This window comes from Ailuropoda melanoleuca, chromosome 4, assembly GCF_002007445.2.
Source record: "Ailuropoda melanoleuca isolate Jingjing chromosome 4, ASM200744v2, whole genome shotgun sequence".
Taxonomy (NCBI): Eukaryota; Metazoa; Chordata; class Mammalia; order Carnivora; family Ursidae; genus Ailuropoda; species Ailuropoda melanoleuca.
This window is the reverse complement of record NC_048221.1, coordinates 71,059,064-71,081,951: the sequence shown is the minus strand read 5'-3', so window position 1 is coordinate 71,081,951 and position 22,888 is coordinate 71,059,064. Positions and strand designations below refer to the sequence as shown.

General features: G+C 43.0%; 1 protein-coding gene across 3 annotated transcripts in view; it reads right to left on the bottom strand.

Annotated features, from left to right (window-relative positions):
* The window catches only part of CAMKMT (calmodulin-lysine N-methyltransferase), a 386,188-nt gene that overhangs the window by 4,563 nt on the left and 358,737 nt on the right, over positions 1-22,888 (bottom strand). For 2 of the 3 annotated variants that reach the window (XM_002912408.4, XM_034659072.1), the window contains 3 exons: positions 19,158-19,232; positions 12,118-12,181; positions 1,727-1,858 (listed from right to left, as the gene is read on the bottom strand). In XM_002912408.4, the coding sequence (XP_002912454.1) occupies positions 1,727-1,858; positions 12,118-12,181; positions 19,158-19,232 (271 nt within the window). The remainder of the gene's footprint in view (positions 1-1,726; positions 1,859-12,117; positions 12,182-19,157; positions 19,233-22,888) is intronic. The other variant, XM_019809592.2, reaches the window with a different exon arrangement.

The window sequence follows — 22,888 nt, the reverse complement described above, 5'->3', positions numbered from 1 at the left end:
AGTTATTTATGGAGATTTACTTTTGTGGGACCCATCAGTCCCCGATTATTTATGGAGTACTAACTGTGGGTATGTTGCACGATATAAATGCAAGAGGCATGTTTATCGATTTATGGAAGGTGCCCTGCTCAGCAGGGTAGTGTACTGCATTGGAAATACAAAGAGGAAGTTGCTGTCCCCTAGCCACTGACAATCCTAAGTTCTAGACAAAGGAGAGGTGGCCACTAAGGACTCGCATGTCCCAACACACCTCCAATCTGGCAGGGAGGAGACGAAGGGTATCAGGTACAATGCTGAACATCTCAGCCGGTGGAAAAACTCTTGCCTTTGCTCTCCTGATCTGTGATTGAGAAACTGAAAGCATTTGTTGTTCTAGGGGGAAGGTGAAAGGCATGGATGGCATCGAAGCAGCCATCATCCGATCCCTGTAGCTCTAGCCTGACCCAGGAGAGAAGCCTGTTGTTGTCCCTTTGGGGAGAGGAGCCCACGGGGCCCGGAGAGACTCTTCCCCTGCCAGGTAAAGCCCTCAGAGCCTTTCCTTTTATTCTGGGGCGGGGTTGCAAGAGGGAAAGCCTCATTCTAGAGGGGCAGGCAAGATTTGAGTAACAGGCCATTCTCTTTTTATTTTCTAATTGTAAGCGAAGGGCAATCCCACCATCAGAGGTGATTTAACCCTTTCAGTTCACAAAGCATCATTGTCCCCCCCCCCACCGTAGGGGGAGGCTGAGACCTTAGAGACCCCAAAAGAGTGAACCCATCTCCACAAAGTGAGGATTTTCTTTCTCTTGCCTGAAGATCAGATCCACTTTGCATATAATTTTTCAAATGTCAATATACTTCTATATCACAGTCCTGGGTAATAAAGAACGTTATTCCCATTTTTCCAGGAGAAAATTAAGGTCAGGTCTTTACTTTCCTGCATTCGCAACTTGTAAAATCATGACAAGTTCAAAGTCTTTTGCCAAGGTCAGACTAGCTCAGACAAGGGAGATTTCTGTAAGGCACAAAATTACAGAAGTAATACATGTTATGCCAGTAAGTGTGATGTGTATTAGCAAAGGTGAGATTCCTAAAAAGTTTTCAGTGGAACGCTTGCCTCTCAGTGTCCTATATTGCTCTATACTTATAAATAATAAAAAGGCTGATAACATTGCTTTATGTAAGCAAGCTTAGAAATCACTCTCAGATAAGTGCTTTTGACCTAAATCTTGTAGCTCCTCGATCTGACATATAACCCCACAACTGTGAAATTCAGTATGAGATTTAACAGTCTCAAACTGCCAACTGACCCAGCCATAAAGCAAGCAGAGATAAAGATTTACAGTCCAACATGATACAATTAGACATTCACCTTCTATTTATTTCAGTGCAGCTGAGCATTTAACCTACTTAAAAGCCAAAGGTTTTTCATTAAAATATAAATGCTTGTTTATCATTCATTCATGCCACCTCCCCTGCATCCTACAAATTAGTCTATTATGAATGAAAAGATTAGTTTGTTTCAGAGAAAGGAGTAAACAGGAATGGTTTCTGTAAAATCCTTCTAGACATGCAAAGATAAAAGATGGCTTTACCACACAAAATAATCAGATACAAATGGCTGTTCAGAAGCAGCACACCTAAGGAGTACTTTAATCAAATATTTAGGTTACCTGCCAAAAAGACCATGATCTCTTCAAAATGCAATGCGGATTAAAGTGTTATCTAACACAAGCAGAAAACTAACCTTGGAGTGGAAGTTTGAAATGTGTTCATCATAATTTTCATGTCTTTGGATAGAGAAATCAGCTTTTTCAGCTAGATTGCAAAACTGGTTTAAAGTATTCCCTCGGCGTGGGGCGAATACCATTGCTTTCCCCTAGAACATTAAAAAGGAAATTCACACATTTAAAAACTGGAAGGCAACCAAACGTAACAAATACTGGGTAAAGCATTTAATGTCTTGCTCTCAGGTAGGAAATACGATTGTTCTTGAGGTGTCCACACAGGATGGACATCCACAGGGAGAATCATTTTAAGGATAGATATACATCAAGTAAGCAAAAATATGTATATTTCCTATTCAAATGTTGCTATGTTTTATCCTTTCCAAATCATGCATGTAACAAACAAAACACAGTTCGAAGTTGGTATTCTGCCCAAAGCACACCTCTCTTGGGTCCAGTGGTTCAAACCATCAACTAGCTTTTAGAGTAGCTGGTCCACAGCAGTGCCACCCACCTGGAGACTCCTTAGCTCTTGCCAACGTGTCCCCAACACAGCTCTGGAGCATGTGGCAATGGATGCTTAGAGATGTTAGTTTATTGTACCCTGGAAATTCAATACCAAGAAATCCTCCATAGAGACAAGTAACTGCAATCTCGATTAGATAATTTTCATGTTTCCGTGCTGCCACCAGCCTTTTCTGTGACCATGCTGTCAAGACAAGGCTCCAGGAGCTTGGTTTCCAACTTCATCGAATCCTTCATAATAGTCATCATTAGAGCAAAGCAGCTCCTCACAGCACTCAAATGATTGCTTTTCAAAGAAAGTGGTATAATGAGGGTAAACAGGCTTTTCGAAATAAACTGCACAACCTCACGAGTTTGTTGCAGTGGGGAGAATGGATGGACTTGAATAAGCTATATACCGGACTCCAGGAGACCACTGGACATGAAACTCCACGATGTCCATTTGCTAACTCCTGGGTGCACCCGGACTTTTCCTCGTCCTCTGAGACGTGCACAGAACAGCTAAACTTCAGAATCTTCTTTTTGTTTAAAAGATGACTGTAGGCTTCTGTTGACTTCAAGGTTATGCCTCACTCTATGAAATGCCACTGCAGGTTTTGAGGGACTCATGAAAACATATCCCAGTTTCTCATATATGATTGCCAACGATTTATTGAGCACCCGGTGCATGTCAGGCTCTGGGATGGGAGCTTTACTGTCTCATTGACTCTTCACGTCGGTATCATCAGCTCCATTTTACAGGATGCTCTGGACGGTTGAATAGTTGGCCAGGATGACACAACCGGCAAATGACTGGAAATATACCTGCCTCCAAAGCTGATGCCCTTTCCGCCCCACCTCATTGCCTCCTTATTAGTAATAGTGATGGCAATAATAATAATAATAATAATAGGTGTGCGAGGTGCTTCATGAACCTTCCCTTTCATCCCATCAACCATTTTCTCAATGACCTTGTGCAGTAGACATTACATTTTACAGGTAATTACACATGCATCGAAGGCTTTGAAGAATATGAGGAGGAATATGTGGCAGAAAGGGTTCTGGGCTTTAGAAGTCTCCACCATTACACAGCTGTCACCTCAGGAAAATTAGAAAGAAAAAAAAAAGCCATAGACCTGTTGAGTTAGAAGGGACCTTGGGGATGACATAATCTGATCCCCTCAGTCACCCCAGCTGACCCATCAAGGTTTCTCCCTCACCGAATGGGAAGAACAAAGCCTGCCCCCCAACCCCAGCCCAGCAAGTCAGGAGGATCAGATGAGGTGATGAATGTGAAAATAATTGGAAAAGCAAGGTTATGTAGATGTAAGACGAGAAACATCTCCACCACTTAACAGTGCAGGAAAGATTTTATCTGGTCTCTCTCCCTCTCCCTCTTTTCCCCTCACTTACCTGCAAGAAAATACAGTGTCCTGGACATCAAGTGTGTTTTCATACTGTGTTTACATAGATGTGTACACACTCAGGCACATAATTATAGCAGCACCAATCACACCACTACACTTAAGGTTCTGTCAGCTTTTCCAATATTAATTGCTATTTTCAGGCGTTTTTCAAACTTAGCAGCAAAAATTCATTTTGATGTGAAACTAGATATAATACATGGTCTCGGCAGGGGAGCAAAAGTCTCCGTTAAAAAAAAAAAGAGGGAATACTAGTAGGTAATTTTGGTCATTTTTAAGAGCTGATTGTCATTCTGGATTTTTGAATAATGGAAGTTGTTTTATTTTAAAGTCACCTGCAAAAATTGTCTTACAGTTATGATTGAAGAGTTGATTTTTAGTAGCTATTACCTAAGCTATGTATCATTATGTTTACAGGACTACAGGGCTCTTGGCCAGGCTGGTGTTTGCATTTATGAGTCCATGTTCCCCACACCCCCAACCCCTTGTTGGGGTCGGGGTGAGATGTAGGGCAACCCAGCTAAGCATATGGCAGCCATCTCCACCCAGACATTCTTTGGTCTTCTTCTAGCTTACCTGTCCTTCCCTAACCACCCTCTAGAACAGCAGCTGCTTCCCATCACTCTTCACCCCCCTCCCCCCCTTTACTTTCATCCTGGGCTTTCAACACCACTAAAACACATTATATCCTTGTTTGTGATCGCTGGTCTCCTTCGGCTGGAGTGCATGCTCCATGACAATAGGATCTTCTAATGTTTTATTCACCACATTTTCCCAGTGCCTAGCATATAGTTGACTCTCCATCAGTACTTATTGAGAGAATAAACTAAATCCAGACGTTGAAATAATTTGAGAAAGGCAAGTCTTTGGGAATTCGAAAACCACATTCTATTGCTTATTCTTCAGAAAAGATTTTCTGCAAAGAAGCTTTTACAGAGTCAGTAGCCCTGATGGGATTTCAGAGGGCAGCATTCTGTGCACAACACTGTACCCACAACAAAGAGAAAGAGTGAGCAGTAGTTTTAATCTCTAATTACTCAGCTATGGGTTTTAAAATGTTTTCTTTTTCATTTCATTGAATACAGACACCTTTGAGATGCGGATCAATATTTAGGAGGGACAACAGTACATCATCCATTCATTCAATAAACAGCCACTGAGTGCCAGCATCCACCCCATAAGGAATGGCTTTAGAATTCCCCGTGTCCCCAGTGGAGCAGGACACTGGTACAATCAGAGAAATACACCTTACAATTTAGGCTGCAAAAATCAAAACAAAAAAAAAAATATCGATCTCAAATTAGCCCATCACTTTAGAAAAATTATTTTCAATTTACCAAAGCCCAACTTTCTAGGCATTTGAAGTCATAGAATCATCTTAAACTCAGAATGAACACTCAATTGAACGTAAAATTTTGACTGATGGGCAGAAATTTGAGAGAATTCATTTATCCCTGGAGAGGAGAGAGGAGTAGTTCCACTAAACAGCAATGATATTGTTTACGTCGTGAGCTCAGTTGTTGTTATTTTGCTAGACTAATCTATACTCATATATTAAAGGGTGTGTACTTCTGGAAAAAATAAGTATGCTTTAGATTTCTTTTAAAAGGAATATGCTATGCCAGTGAAATGCCTTTATTCCTGTTTCATTTCCAGGCAACCAACTATTAAATACCAATTACATGTTTAAGCTTATGTTTACTTTTTCTTTACCTGGTTTCTGAGATGCCGCCTTTGCCTGCTTCCTCCCCTATGTCTCTCTCAACCCCCTTCCCTGGTTTCTCCACCTGCCCCTTGATTGTCAGCCATCCCCAGTGCTCTGCCTACTTTCTCTCCCTGTTCTGTACAATTCGAGGCAATTGTACCAAAGTCCATGACTTCAGTTCTCACTGATACATCAATACTCCTGAGTATCTATCTAGAGTATTTACCGTAGTCCGAGGCCCACCCATGTTTTCAGGTGCCTACTAGGTCTCTCCATGGGGATGTTCTGCAAGTATTTTTAACCTATTCTGTCTACAGTGGAACTCAGTACCTTTGGCCCCAAACTCCTTCCCCCTCCCACACTGAGTACCTACTAGGTACCAAGCATTTCCATACCCTTCACCTTTAAAATGAAGCTGGAAACCAGGAAATCATGGCATTGCCTGTAAACCGCCCCCCCCAACCTGAATCATTGTCACCTGCCATACATGATTTTCAGACTATGTTCGAGTTGCTTCCAGGTGACCTGGGAGGGTAAAAAAAGAGACCAAGAGAGGAAGTGCTAATCTCACATCCCACTTAGCTACAGCTGCTTTGCTCTTGTCCATTTTATAATTGGGGTGACGATGGCTAAAACTATTTTGACCAAAGGTTTCTGCCATTTAACAAGGGTCTGAAAACCACTGACATGGGTCCCACCTTTCTGGGAAGGCAGGTAAAGCCCTGCCCGACCTGACACGTGCATATATCTGCAGCCCTGGCTCTGGCCACTCCCCCACTTTGAGTTCTAGTTAGGCCAAACTCACTGCAGTCCCCCAATCTGTTCTTTCATGGACCCCACACGTCTTCAAACTTAACAAACATTCCCTTGGGTGAAATGCTGCTCTTAGTCCTGGTTCTTTGTTGGCCTGGTGAACCCTACTCATTCTTCAGCACCCAGATTAGACACCCTGTCTCTGGGATGCCCTTGCTGACCACCCCTGGCCCCTACGCTGTGCCTCCGCCCTGCCAGGCACTTCGCTCTCCGCTTCCGTGGCTCACCCACACCGCTGCTGCCTCCTTAACACACTGCCAGGTAACTGCTCGCTTGTTTGCCTCTCACGCTAGACCGCGAGCTCCTTCAGGGCAGGATCACGCTGTATCTTCCTCTATCCCCAGGTCCTAGCACAGCACCTGGCCATCGAGAGGCACCCAGTAAATGTCTGTTGAATGAACTCCTCAGTGAGTATCTGCTCAGTTCCCTCTTCTCCATCTTCAGATTTTCACTATCTCCTAACTAGACAATTCTATGCACAAGCTGGTCCACGATGGTGCCCTGAGGAGCTTTGCTGATTTCAAGCTCTCTCTTACTCTACTGCAGTCTCTATGCTGGCCAGTCTGATCTTTCTAGAACCCGCATCTGACTATACCACTGCTCAAACACTTTCAGTGGCTATTACCCATATAATAAAACTCAGTCTCTTTGGATCGCGTCCTCAGCCTTTCATAAATGGCACCCCAAACGAACTCTTTCACCTCGTCTCCTGCCCCTCCCAACCCTAACCCCCAAACCACACAGATTCTCACACTCCAGCCAGAGCAAACTTCTCTTGTTTGATCCTGAAACACAACCTGCTTTTTCATGCTCTGTACCTGTGAGCACCGTTTCCTCCACCAGGGATGCTAGTCCCTTCTAGTCCCCTTCCCTGAAGCTTTGAATGCCCTTCTTACTATTCAACACCAAAGTCAAATGCCACTGCCTGCAGAGAAACCTTTCTTAGGCAGTCAGTCAGTCTTTCTGGTGTACCCATCACATTGCACTGTAATTCCTGGTAGCTCAGGCACTAATCTGCCCCACTAAACGGAGTTCTCCTGGCGGTCATGATTCATATTTATCCCCACACCTCCCATTCCCAGCACAGTGCCAGATAGTGAGTGGTTTCCCAGCAAATGCTTGTTGCATCAAGACAGAGTCCAAACCCTTGAGTATCTCCCATTCTACTGAAGGTATAATTAGAAAGATTGTCAAAACAAATAAAAACGGCACCACACTGACCCAGGGCTGAGCTGTTATAAGCCGTTTTTGCACTGTGCACTGTGATTCTACCTGTGTGTGTGTGTGTGCATGTGTGTGTGGTACATTTCCACAATCAGATTATAAATTCTTTGGGGGCAGAGACTCAGTACCATGCATGCTGAATAAGCACCTCGGTAGATTTCAGGGAAGAACTAGACCTAGCTGGAACTTCTAGCCCCCTGCCCTGAGGGTCTTAAAACCATCTGGGGACTCTCTATTCCCACGACCTCGAGAGGCAGGTGTGGCTGAACATGGATTCTCACCACGAACAAGGGAGGGTTTGTTGAGCCTCGGACCCAGCAAGCGGACAGGAACAGAGGGGCCCACTAGCACCATCTCCGTTCACTGCCCTGAGCCCACGCTAACAAGGCATTTCCCTGATATAAGCAAAAACAGAGGCTTGTATAGATGTGTGCAGAGATGTTGGATTTTAAAAAGTCACTCCTTGCATACAGGTGGGACTCCAGGAATGTGGCAGTTGGTTCGGGCCAGTTTCTAAAGGTTAAATGAATTCCAAGGTGATGTTTTTGAATGCTTGACAATTGGTGACCAGCAACCAGCTGGAGAGCTGCCAACACTGCTTCTCCATCCATCTCTTTGTGGTTCTGAGTAAATTTGCACTGTCTAGCTGGCTTGGCATCCTTCCCTGCACCGAAAGCCATTTCAGAGGAATACTAGTGGATACTATTTGTTGGTTGTCATTTCCAGGCTAAAGTTCAACTTGCAGGTTGCCATGGCTGTATTTTAAATTACATTCTGGCCCTCTGATATCAGACAGTGCTGATGTTCTTTAAAGAACACAACAGCAGGGGGTCACCTGTCAATCATCAGCAACACGGGAAAATGTTGGGGGGGGCGCTGGAGGGGTGGTGGGGAAACGTTGCTTCTTGGAATAAGTAAATTTTGCTGACTTCATTCCTTTTTAGTATCTATTCTTTCTTTTTTACCTTTTGAGTTTGCTAGAGAGTTCCTTGTAGTATGCTGGCAGGAGTCAAGTGTTTCACAGCTACTCTCAACCAATAAGTCGAGGAAAGTTTCCATTTGGGGCCGGTGGCAAACACTTCCTGCTGAAATTTGGGGCTTCCTGTAGTGACTCTGGAGCCACAGGTGCCCATCTGGCTGAGGACCTAAGCCAAGCCAGGAGCCACCTTGGTGGCTAGGCTTTCTCTGGAGTCTGTCCCCCTCACTCATGACCCCGTTACAAGAACAGAAAAGCAGGAAAATTCCTCCTCTCCATCTACCTTTTTTTGCGACTGGGTTGCATGACTCCAGACCACTGATTTGTCTTAGCTGACATCGAGCAACCACACACCCCAAAATGGCAGAGTTCCCACAGCCTGCCACCTGAAACCTCTTGTTCTTGCCTGCTAGCAGTAATCTCTCTCCTCCCGCTCTGTCTGCAGTAAAAAGTGTCATAGCCATCCAGGTAGGCAGTCCTCCTGGGACCAGTAAGGGAGCTGATGCAGGCATGCAGAACATGGGTGCAGCGAACACGCAGCATGGCCAGCTGTGTACAGAAGTCACCAAAGTTTGTGTTCAGAGAACGGTGTCCCCTCTCCCACCAGCATTTCTGCAAGGAAGATGCCTCCTGTATTCTGTATGCATCACGGTCAGAAAGCCTCTCTGGGTCTTCTTCAAGGTGACAAGAGCTAATACTGATTCAGAGCCAGTTAGGTGCTAAAGCTTTCCGATGCACTGGCTTGTTCCCTCCCCATTTTACAATGGGGAACAGAGGCTTCATGAGATGAGCCCAGTAAGTGGCAGAGTCCAGATCTGAACCTTAAGCTTTCAGAGTCCAAGGTCCAAGCATACCTTCCCTCCATGAGGAGGGTTTAGGAGAAAACAGGGTGAGAGAGGTAGTTCCAGAGCCTGGTAGTGCTATTGCGGACTGGAGTTCGGCCCTCCTGTCAGCCAGGCCAAGGTCCCTTTGGACCAATGTCTCATGTGGATTAACCCTGACAAGCCAAGGCAACAGTAAATCAGAAGCAGTTTTCATTCTGGAGTGCGTCTTGTGTGCCAGGCGCGGTGCTAGGCATTTACGTAGGTAACTATTTTACATCAGCCCAGAGGTAGGACTTATTCCTCCCCCACCCTGATGTAATGAAACTCAGACTCAGAGAGCCTTGATCGCGAGAGCCGACTTGGGTTTTGTATGCAGATATTTCTGACTCTTTCACCCCCCACACTACCTGCAGACACTTGGGCCCTCCTGTGAACCTGAAGCATTTGGCTGGAGAGCACCCTGAGAACGTGCTGTATCTCCCATTGAACTCGCCGAGCCTTGACTCACCAAGAACTCAGGATCCACCAATGCAGCCCCTCGAGTTGTTTCTTTGTGGGCCTCCTGTGGCACCTACAGCACCAGGGCCACAGACCACGGAGGAGTCGTCTTGGGCTCAAGAGAACGGTAAAAGCAGCTCTAACTGTAATGGAGTAAGCCTTGAAGGTTACCTTAGTCTTGGACTGTGAGTTCCACAATGCAGACACTAGCAGGGGGAGAGCCTCTGGAAGCAGAACAGCCAGTCCTGAGAGCTTAGAAGGGGAAGGGTTCAGTTTTTGCTCTGGTTACCTGCAGCTCTGGGAACCCTTCTGCCCACTGACATGGGAGATGGAGCTGCTGGTGGTCACTGCCGAGCCTGTGTGACCCTTCTATGGCCCACCTGGTAGAGGCCCTGGGAGTGCAAGCGCTCTGCCTCTCCAGAGCTCCCAATGGGGATGAGGTTCCTGAGCAGTCATTTCAGGATATCCATGTGCCGCTCACAGCTTGGAGCTCTTCTCTTACAGGGGGTCTCCGACACCCTAGGCTAGAATACCTGGCAGCCTTGTGCCTCAGCCATCCCACGAGGGGCCCAAGCGTGGGCGTCTACTCCCATTTCGAATGCTGCAGTTCAGGCAGGACCCTCTGACGGCCTCCCCGCTCCTCACATAGAATGAGCAAGTACCACCTACCCCAGAGCCCTGCCTCATCCTTCTCCCGGATAAGGGTGAGTATCAGCTGTCACTAGGAGGGCGGCCATGTGGAGCCACACTTCAGGCAAGGCTCAGGGTTAATAAAGGATACAGGAGAGCTGCTAGAGATTCCAGTCCAATCTGCATTTAGGACTATTCACAGCCTGGACAGTTCTCTATTGTAAATCTTTCGAGTGATTTACAGTGGATCCTAGGCAAACCATGCAAATTTCTGCAAAATGGCGTATTTGCCACAAATAGGCTTTGGAGGGTGTTGGTGAAGTACTGTTTGTGCTGTGTGAGATCCAGGAGTCCTTGAAAGCATTGTATCTATGTATGATACATTTTTCACAGTGGCCTTTACACCCAAGAATCTCTGTGCCCTCTCTGAAAATCCTGACCTTGCAAATGCTCACAAGAATCACCCAAGGCTAACAGAGGGGATGAAGAGGCCCCCAATTCCTTCTTCTACCCTCAACTTGGGCTGCGCACTCAACCATGGCTGCAGCCATCAATAGCTCGGAGCATGCCCCTTCCTTGCCTCAAGTCCTGCTACCCACCTCACAGGGGGAATTGAGCATGCCCCTTCCTTGCCTCAAGTCCTGCTACCCACCTCACAGGGGGAATTGAGAAGGCCAATTTAATTTAATTGATTACCACTTACCAAGCTGTGGTTACTCCTCTGAGAGGCCTATTTAAAGTTTCTGAGCTATACAGAGATAACAAAATAAAAAGCAACAGTGTAAGGCAAAGGACGATTATCAAATTGCTCTGGGAACCTTCAATGTGAAAAAGATATAAAAGAAAGATTGAAAAGTATTAGTCTATAAGTCTCACTGAGGTCAGAAGACTAGAGTAAACCTTCTGAAGAAGACTTTCAAAACAAAACTTCAGAAAATACTTTACACACACACACACACACAATGCAGTCCTTTCTCAGATAAATATGAGTTTCTGTCTTAGACTACATGAACATTGTTAACCTATTTTAAATTCCTATGGCACAGCAAGAGTCTTACATACTTATAAGATTTTTTTTTTTAAATGCATGAGCTTTAAACTCGTTTTCTTACTTTAAATAGATGTATATTAACTCTCCGGTTAGGCTGCAGGACCTCCTAGCTTAGTGTAACAGCCCAACAAAATAAGAGTGGCTACAAACTCTGTAATTTACTCACAGGCATAAATGGGTATATAAATGTAAAAATGTGCACAATATTTTATGCCATGCTTGGCTTCATTGTGACCTAATGTTTATAATATGTAAATAATGGCTTCCTTTAAAAGCAAAGAACTTTTAATATACAGATTCATCTGAAGTCCTTTTTCTTTGATATAAACAGAAAGAAAAAGAAAAAAAATTCTTTTGCAATAAATAAATACCCAATGACAAAGGTTACCATTGAAGGGATTTAAAATGACAGAAGTCAACAGAAAACTTTCAATATCATACTTCTACTTTAATACGAAGATATTGTTATCAAAGGAAAAGACTCAAGAAATTCTTTGATAAAAATAATCTCATACTATCTTTGAAGCGGTTTCATTTATTTTACTACCCACTGTGTTCCTTATCAGAAGGCCAAGGGTAAGAAGTTTCCTAGTTATGATTAGGAAAGAATCTGATAGATCAGAAGACCCAATTGAAGTTGGACATAATAAGTATTAAAGTATTACATGACATTAATCCTACCATTCCATTACTCTCTCCATCTTTGTGCACAGACTAATTATTCTGAAGCCAGTGTTCAGGAGAAAATAGAAACATACTTACTCTGGGCTGGAGTAATCTCTTTATTGCATCAACAAGGCTGGCTCTGTACTGGTCCAGAAACAGGCTGACATTGAGAAGAGAGCAGAATCCAGATTAAACTGGGTTTCCAAGTCTAATGATACTAATGGAGGTAAGTACAAGGCTAATTACACATGTTTACTCAACACCAAAAAGGGAGAAATTGTTTCCTTCCATTCAAGTGTCTCACTGGAAGAAAAAAAGATTGTGGTCAGTGTGATCTGACCAAAGCCAAGTCATCAACATGCAATTGGCCAGGATTCACACACGACTGTGCCATGTGTTAATGTTAAAGGGACAATGTCTAAGCTGCTGTTTGTGGAATCATCTGGTTGAGATGAAACACTTCCTGTCATTAGAGCCCAGTTTCTGTAGACCTGGGCCATGAGCCCAAGGAGGGTATTGTGAGGTCACCCTCCAGAAACTAACACCAGCCCTACGATGCCCAAACCACGGAACAGATCCCAGGTGGTGATGATTTTTAGTGGCCAGGAGCAGCACTGAGGTCAGACTCAACCAGTGACCCAGGAGTAAGCAGGGCCGAGAACTAAGAACAGATTTGGGTTAAGTATCACAGAGACCATGGCAACTCTGGGTGGTTCTCCCTTGACCTTCATGTTGATTTTTTTTCCAGTTCACTGTGATTTTCATTTTTCTCCTATGGTCCTTTGAGAATTTCTGTTATGCTCTGTCACCCCTCTGGCTGGGTCCATCTGAGCCTGTCTTCACCAGGCCTCATCTTGGAAACTTGGGGCAGATTTCCCTTGTCTGGGACTTGTGGGTTAGAGCACTGAGAAGCCTTGTGCCTCAGCCGTCGCATGAGGGGCCTAGGTGGAGCCCCCCCCCATTTCTAATGCTACAACTTGCTGTGGGCCTCTCTGATTTGGTCTCCCTGCTCTTCACATAACATGAGTAAGTACCCCTTATTCTTAACCTTCTCTGAGCAAAGGCGGGCGATGAGCTGTCAGTAGGAGGGCTGCTGTGTGGAGTCACACTACAGGCACGGTTTAACGGCACCCTGACTCTGACCTTTCTGCTATGTGTGGCCTTCACACAAGGCCTCAGTTTCCTGGTCAGTAAAGGCCCATTTACACGGCTGTGGTGGGCATCAAATCAATAATATACATTAGCTGACAAATATTAGTGGAACACCTACTACAAGCTATGGGCCGTTTTAGGCACTGGAGACAAGCTAGGGAAAAAAACAAAGTTCCCATCCGCAAGGAGCTTCCGGTCTCTATTCATTTACACACTGCAAATGCTAGCACAGCATATACACCCGGAAGGAAGCCCATATGTTCTGCTCACTGCCTGACTCGCAGATCAACATGGTCCTTGAAATCGAGTAGCCTATGTAGGGTGTTGGTTTCAATGACTTAAAGCAGGGTGTACACACTCCTTTACATGTATTGTTAGGAAGAATCAACACTTGGGTAGGTTGTCTCACCAATTAGGTTCTCTTCCAACTCTCTCATTTGAGAAAGAGGAGTGGGGAGAACAGTTTATGAGAAGTTGCCAAGAAGTCAGTGCTTGGGTTTCACCACGGCTTGTTCAGTAGAAGGTTCTTCTATAAAGGACACTTGGAACAATGGAAACAGAATCCTTTTAAGAGGAGCTAGAAATCATGTCTAGAATGGGAACCTTATCCCACTCCACCCATCAGTCAGGATAACCTGATGATGTGCCAGGGGAAATTTTTCCTATCATTCCATTAAACAATACTTAAATCTTAGGATGCAGAATATATCTAATTCAAATGCTACAAAAATTTGCCTGTAAGTCATACTCATCAGTGATTAATAGTCACTAAGGGTTGATAAGAAAGGAATCAAATTCTATCTAAGTGCTTTTTAAAGTTTTCAGGACTATATACCTCACTGTTTAGTGAGGTGATAAGAAATTAAATTTTGATAATTAAGCATTCTGCTTTTTTTTTTTTTTAACATTTTACTTTTAAGTAATCTCTACACCCAACATGGGGCTTGAACTCACAACCCTGAGATCAAGAGTCACGTGCTCTACCGACTGAGCCAGCGAGGTGCCCCTCTGGGGTTTTTTTTTTTTTTTAAGATTTTATTTATTCATTTGAGAGAGAGAGAGACAGCCAGCGAGAGAGGGAACACAGGCAGGGGGAGTGGGAGAGGAAGAAGCAGGCTCCCAGCGGAGGAGCCTGATGTGGGGCTTGATCCCAGAACGCCGGGATCACGCCCTGAGCCGAAGGCAGACGCTTAACGACTGAGCCACCCAGGCGCCCCTGGTTTTGTTTTTTAAGAAGACTATCACTGTAGGAAAATATCTGTCGGTTACTCAGGTCCACTGGAGACCTGGCTAGCTGGAATATATAACATTAAGCAAAAGACCCCTCTTCGGTTTAAACCTGTGCACCCTGGGTGCTGGTAAGGTTGTCAGAAATAAATAATTGGCCCCTTAAAAACGGAGCTTAAAACATAACCTGATACAGTGCTATTTTTACTCATTGTTGGTGACGTGACAAAGATATTAACATTGCAGCTCACTGGAGAATGTGACATACCACCCAAGCACCCATTCCAAACACACTTATTTGAATGGAGATGTTGTCTACTCCATCCTTCCAAATCAAACTTCCCTAAAGTAATTCTTACCATTCTCTAATAAGTCTTTATTCCAAGCAAGCTCCCCGTTCTACTTAGCTCTGATGCAGAATTTATAATGCTTTGTAGGATATGTCATATGAGCAATTTCAATGTGCTTTAGTAGGAGTGATACATAATCTCTGGAAAATTCACCCCTTAAATAAGTCCTAATGGGCTCAGAGAACAACAGTAGCTTAAGTGGATCTATTTAAAAAAGGCTGAGTGGGTCACTGATTGGAATGGAGATACCATTTCAACTCTCCCTTCAGTTACTGATCAAAATACATCGACAGTCCGTCTAGTTTGGCTATTAAAACACACACGCAGCCCCCTATATAACGCACTTGTGGCATCAACTCTCGCTCTGTTCCATGGATCTGAATCACAGATTTCATGACAAACGAAAGGTGCCGGGCCGTTTCCACCACCTCCCTTACAATCGGTCAGAGTTTTACGCAGAGCACAGAGCATCTACCACTCCACTCATAGGGAAATTAACTCGCGTAGCCGACAAGGAGGCATTTCTCGGCCAGTATCCACAGAAAGGAGGCCTCTATGTCATCTTGAAGGTGAAATGTGCTAAGTTAAATTCACTGTTTTAGATTTTCCTTTCCTCTAACAGTATTTACCAACTGAGTGCTGTGGAGCTGGGACCGACGGGGGTCTGATCTCCCCTGGGGCTGCCACAGAGGGTGCCAGATCTTTGGCAGCTTGTTTATCTTCTTCGGCACTGAGTGTTTGGTATGGGGTGAAAGGGCTGGCTGCCTTTGTGTGAAAGAGTTTTTCAGGTCTAAAGGCTGTGACCTAGAACTAGCCATGATCACAGCACCTGGAAGAAAACGAAGAAATTGTAGAGACTGTTTTGAGAAGAAAAAAAAAATTCTTCCAGAAGAATACCTTAAAAACCAAACTTCTTTCATCATGTAGAATAATAGAAAATAGAAATGATCCATGGTACCTAGTCAGTGTAAAAATGCTAAGAGAGTCAGTGAAGTGGTGTAACCTTCCCCCATTTCTCCGCAAAGTCTCAGACTGTGCATGCCGACATGGCATAGCTCAATGCCATTAGGCTATGGGTGCCATGTCAGACTTGCTTTCCAAGCCTTTAGAGAATCCTAATGAATATAATCGTGTTTACTTTTGCAGAGCTACGATAAACTGGAAAACCATCAAACACTCACTGAAAGTGTTCCTTGGATTAAAAAAAAACAAAAAAACCCAACTTACTTCCAGACTCTTAGATTATTGTGATTGAACAGGAGTCTGGAAAGGCAGGCTGAAAATTAACAATCACTTGCTATTCTAAACTCAGAAAGGACCGGGCTGCACGGCATTCCAGCAGAAAGGAACTCCTATATGAAATTAGATGTTAAGTAAGTCAACCAAAGAACTTAACAGGCAGGTTTTTTTTTTCCTTCTGTGGTTAAATATTCTAATATTTTGATGTTTGTCAACAGCATCCTTTTGCAGGTGTGGCTGTACCTCGATTTTTCCTTCTGTTTATTTCAAAGTCGACATTTTACAAGTTATTTAGGAACTGTTGAACCATGAAACTATATTTCATTGTCAAAAATGCTGAACGGTGAAATAATGACTAGCTTTCACAGCTTGCCTCTTTATTTTATAATCTGGTGGAGCTCCTACATGTAGATGTGAACTAAGGAGACTGTCTTCTGGGAAATAAGTTATTTCCCCCATAGCCCACGGGCTTATGAATGTTTGAATGTAAATATATGAATATATGAATGATTTAAAAACATAAACATATCACCCGCTCTTGTAATCATGTGCATTTTACTTGAACCACAATGTGGGTTTGGAATAGGTTTGTGAATAGAGCTTGTTTTCATGTAAATGGGATCAAGCAGGACCACTGGTTAGCTATTCAGGGAATCAGACAATGCCACCCTTGCTGGAAATGCTTCAATAAGGAATTTAATCCATGTACCTAATATTTGAACTCCAACTCTTGCTTCGTATTCCTATGGCCTAATCCAGATCTCATTGACTGACAATAACCAAAGGGTGGTGTGAGACAGTGTGATCTATTTATGTGTGGCACCAATTTCTGCCACTGAGTATTTCAGGTTTCATCCTGGAGGCAGTGTCTAAAGAGAGCCCCCCCGCCCCCGCCCCGTGACACTGTAAAGGAAAAAAAAAAAAAAGGAAGCATGGTCTGCCTGCCTGTCCCTAGAAGCAGCACCCCCATAATAACTGACAGAGAAACACCAAACCAACAGGACATAAAGAGCTCCCAGAGCGTGGGCTTCACTGCTCTGGGCATGACATGCATATTGCAAATATCACTGTGCTTTCTAAGTTTCTAAGCAGCTTACCCATCCCTGTGAATATGCAGAGAGACCATTACCAAAGCATTTCTTTTGGAAATAATATCAGCATTGCAGTGAGAGTAGCTTAATGTTTCCCATTTACAAATGGGAAATTATAAACAGGCTGACATTCTGGCACTTACAACACCAGGGGGAAAAAACCCAACTTAACACCTCACGCATAGGAAAGCCATTTATAAATAAAACTTGGCGTACTGAGTTCATTTGAATCCGTAAATTCTCACATAGCTACTAGATGTGTGTGTGTGTGTGTGTGTGTGTGTGTGTGCGTGTCCGTCTAACACTGTACTATGTTCTGTATTTGTAATGAAAGCCTTCACTGAATATGCATTATGGATATCAGCTGTACGTGACCCTGTTGTTCGCTAGGGAAAAAGGACTATTTCTCAAACATGTTGTGTGGCTATTTTTAACCTGAGAACATGAATCAGAAAAGAGCTTAAATCCTACTTCCTCTGCTTGTCTCTCTGGTACACATAGGACGACATAGTGTGAGTGTCCATAACACAAGGTCTGACGAAGCCAGGCTGTTCTGATATTTATGTGAAAGACACATTTAACTCTCAATCTCCTGGCCAGACCGGACTTTCTCCACATATCTGGAGCCCACGTGTGTGACCCCTGTCTACACCTCCAAGAAGATGCTGCCCTCCTTCCCTCTGATCTGACTTTCAGGCTTAATCTGATCTAAGCCTGCCAGCATTATCTTCATCTGTGCAATGAAACCTGGAGGATCCTTTCTCATATTTGGTGAGGAGAGGCATTTACTAAATTACTTGCTCAAATCATATGGTGAGGTTTTAGCTCCTTATTTTTGATTAGATGAGGGATGTAACATTAGGCACAATATCAATGATTAGTCCAAAATCTGTCTCTCTCTCTTTTGAAAGACACTAAAAGGGCCATGGAAAGCTGGAAAATCTCAGGTAGAAATAGAACAGAATATTTATTTTTCCATTGAGAAATACTCTTCAGAAGAAAAAAAGAAAGCAAATCTGATTCCAATCACTTACATAGACGAGTTACCTACTGAAAGTCTTATTTAAAATAATGATAATAATGACCGCCTGAAAATTTGATTTAACTCCCTTCTAGGGAAAGTCTTCTGCAGGTTCTGGATCTTATAACTAGGTTGATCAATAAAACAGAACTTCTTCAGAATCCAGACTTGTGTTTTCAAATCTCTAGTGTCATAAAAACATAATGAAACTACAAATAAGATCTTACTCTTAACAGGGAAAATACTTTTGAACTGTCAATGTTTCCATATGCCGAAATAGTTACTATTCAACATGCATGAAGAAAATACCTAAGATTATTTGAAATAATTAAAAGGTTTGATACATATTTATCCTGTAACTTGGGATCAGACTTCATTAACAATAAGTAGACTGAGCCAAACGAGAAGACAAAATATCTAATGTAAATTATTTTTAAAAAGCAGGCACCTGACAGAGATTTTAATGTTATTTGCATAACAATAAAATGTAATGTTATAATTCCTGTTTTGTGTATAATTAAATATCTTAATTGAAGACACTGGAATTTTAGATAGCAAACATACATTTTAAGAAAAGATATTTCCCCAAAGACATTGCCCAAATACGTGTATTTGTCGGAGCATATACGTGTGTGTACACACATACACATATATTCCCTTATATCAATAGTCAGATCTCTCCTAAGAAGTAAGCTAATTGAGCTGTTTGTGTTGATAAACTCCTTTTTCTCCAGACTATTCCTCTCCGAGCCATAATTATTTGCAATTTGCCTAAGTCGTCCATTTACTGATACGTCAAGCATGAAACAGAGGCAATTCCAGAAAATGGAAATGCTTCTCAAAATCAATCTTTGGGAAATAATGTGGTAGAAGTTACTGTGTGATAGAAGACTACCTTATAACTGTCACATGGAGATGAATATTAATTTGTTGAGGTTAAGGTGGCTTTGTGCTTCATTTGTTGACTTTGCTTAGCCGTCAGCAAAGCAGCACAGCCCAATTACTCCAGCAAAGCTATTTTTCCTAACAGGAGTTTTATGATTTTTATGTACTTACCAGTCAGCACACATAACAATGTCAAAATGTCCTTCCAGCTGAGAGACATCTGTCTCATTATCCCATCGTAAAACGCTTGAGGAGAAAAAGATTTTAAAAAATTATACTTAGGGTTTTTTTTTTAACTTTTGATTTTGAGCTATTAACATTATTTTTTGTGGCACTTGAAATTATTTAAAAGGTATATACAAATTATTTCAAAAGGTATAATGAAAAAAACTAGGGATGGAACGAACTGTCTGCTCTGTATTTTATTTAGTCTTCTCTATTTAGATACAATAGTTGAGCTTGTGCTAGTTTTTATAGTTTTTTTGTAGATGAACGGGGGAAAAAATATCTTATTTTTACCTTAGTCATTACAACGAGTCTAGACTCTTAACATCCATGAGGTACATATTGAGATCAAAGTATTCCCCATCTGACTGGAATACAAATTTATAAAAAGAAATGATCTGAAACTTAGTGTATATTTCTCTTGCCTGGCATGTCAGTTGCATTTCTTAATGACGAAATGAGCGATCTGGCAAGGTGGAAGGAAAAAAAGCCAACTTCCATTTGGTAGGTCTCAGGTTTTAGGCACTTTTTTAAAAGATTTTATTTATTTATGTGACAGAGAGACAGCCAGCGAGAGAGGGAACACAGCAGAGGAGTGGGAGAGGAAGAAGCAGGCTCCCAGCGGAGGAGCCCGATGTGGGACTCGATCCCGGAACGCCGGGATCACGCCCTGAGCCGAAGGCAGACGCTTAACGACTGCGCTACCCAGGCGCCCCTAGGCACATTTTAAAATTCGCCTATCCTGACACTTAGTCTCCCAAAAGAGGATCAGGTTTTAAACCTCAGATTAACAACAATAATTAATAATACAGATTTAAAAATTCTAGTTGTGCTTATGAAGCCAATGAGAGATTTTAAGTTACTTTTAATTAATAATTGTGATGATTAGCATTTTACCATATTAAAGTATTTTAATGATTCCTCTCTCCACATCAAAACTGATTTGCAGTGCTATTTTTCGAAGTAAAATTGTGCTCCTCTTTTCTACTTTGATTATTATTCAAAACCAAACTGAGTGAGCATATCCTACCCTATCCTGTTATATTTGCTTATCTTGGTGGGTTCTTTATTTCTTCTACGTCTTCCTGGGGTGAAAAGCCATATGTTTGAAGACAAAAATAAGTCTTATTTTGGTTAAGTCCAAACATTCTTCCCATGTCCACTAACATACATTAGTGCTAGTGAATTTCTTAAGGTAGAAAAGATTGAACACATCACCAAGAAAATATCAATGCAGACTGAGCACTGGTTGCCCACTCACTCACAACTCATTGTTACTGAGCACCTACTATGTGGCAGGCCCTGTGCTGGGCCACAGGCCGTGCCTTCCTGATGGCCGCCTAGCAGCACACGTGGACAATCAACCCATAATTCTGATGCCATGTCCTATGTATTGTGTAAGCATACAGACTTAGAACNGACAGAGATAGAGACAGCCAGCGAGAGAGGGAACACAAGCAGGGGGAGTGGGAGAGGAAGAAGCAGGCTCATAGCAGAAGAGCCTGATGTGGGGCTCGATCCCACAACGCCAGGATCACGCCCTGAGCCGAAGGCAGACGCTTAACCGCTGTGCCACCCAGGCGCCCCAACCCATAATTCTGATGCCGTGTCCTATGTATTGTGTAAGCATACAGACTTAGAACTCCAGGGAGGGCCTTCCGGAAGAATCTGTCATCCTGTGACACTTGGACAAGCTTTATAAATGGACTCTACTGTTATATTTGCTTAGGCCTACTGGAGAGCCAAGAAATGGAGGAAACCAGGAAAGCCCTAAGAGATTAATGTTTTCTTTATTTTTAGATTAATTCCTCAGAAACTCCATGCACCTGGGGAGAAGGGGACACAAGCAATACCAACTTTTATGGAAACGCTGAGGCCTCCCATGCAGCTGGGACTCGGACTCGGTGGGAAACCAGGCCTGTTCTGCCCTCATTGGAGACCTAAGAGTCTTAGAGAGTTTCTACGTGCAAAAGCTGGTTTAAAATAGAGATTTATACTTGACTTTTTCAAATCATAAAAGTAATGTACCCATCACACAAATTTTGGGAAAAAAGAGAAAAGTATTAAAATTACTCATAATCTTACCATTCCATAAACCATTATTTAGAAAATCTTTCTAATATAGAAGTAATTACTAAAGCCCATGAACAGGAAGCNTCTACGTGCAAAAGCTGGTTTAAAATAGAGATTTATACTTGACTTTTTCAAATCATAAAAGTAATGTACCCATCACACAAATTTTGGGAAAAAAGAGAAAAGTGTTAAAATTACTCATAATCTTACCATTCCATACACCATTATTTAGAAAATCTTTCTAATATAGAAGTAATTATTAAAGCCCATGAACAGGAAGTGTAGGAAATCCTGTGGGGGATGGGACACTGGATTCCTGAGGAGCTTCAGCCTCTTGGCTCAACAACGACAAACTGCAGAGACCGGGGTCTAGGCAGCAACTGGCCATGGGTTACCACAGCAGATGTATGTAACAAGAATGATTCTAAAATAAACTGAAATGTCCGGCTTGGCCATGTGGACCACAACACTTCCCCAAAAGGCATTTTTTCCCAGTTCTCGTGAGGCTTCTGGCTATGTTGTCCCCAAAACCGTAAGCACATGACAAGAGTGGTGTATCGAACACAGTCCAGCTTTGGTGTGACACAAACTCCTAGGTTCAAATTTTGGTTCCTTCCTTGACTGGCGTGTGAACTAGGAGTTTGCTTTCCCATCTGTTAAAGGGAGATATTAGCGGCCACCTTCTTGAACACTCACAGAGCACCATTCACACTGTATTCTGGATTTGTGGGGTTCACGTAGTATACAATGAGAGGGGTGCCCCCTGGAGCTGTGTGACCAGCAGGCTTTCTATCCTGGAAAGCAACTGGTGATGGTGACTTCTATATTCGAGGAGCTGGTCCTTTCAACTCTTCTCTTGCAATGACCTAGCCCTCCACTCTTCTCAGGTAACTCACATGATGATCTAGGGCAGGCCTTTAGTTGTGGAGAAGGACCAGATTGTTGCTGTTGTCATTTATATCCAGTCTGTTGCAGACTGACAGTTTCATAAAATGCAGTAAAAATTAATAGGCAAATGAGATTTTAAAAGCCAAGACATTCTAATCACAAGTGCACTGATCATATGCTTGGATATCACAGTAGTGTTTCTAAACATTTACTTTCAATTTCTGAGTGCACTGCAGATCAGTAACACGCAGTTCACAAACTGGCTCCAGTGTGTGGCCTATTTGTTGAGTAGCACTGTTCTAGACCTTGTCTTTATGAATAACTGAAACCCTGACCTACTCTCTGACCAGCCCTTTCATGGCTCATCCCTTCCAGAAGGTACTCTAATCCCAACCATTCTTCAGTCCCACTGGCCAACAATCTGCTAGTCCCATCACCACGTCCCTATCCCTCTTCCATAATCTTTATCTTCCCTCCTTACCCAGCTTATATCCTATAGCCAATCATTTTAATTACTCCTTTGCATACACCCTTTACTCCTTTTTCCCTTTCTTACTTCCTCCTATTTGTTAAATCCAGCTCTCTGCCTGCTCCGAGATGCACCTGTGCACCCGAGTGTGGTTGGAGAAAGCACTAAAAGCATCCTGACAGGATTTGCTTTAAACTCACGACCATGAACCTCAAGTGGATTCTTGATGATGTCTGGCAATTACAGT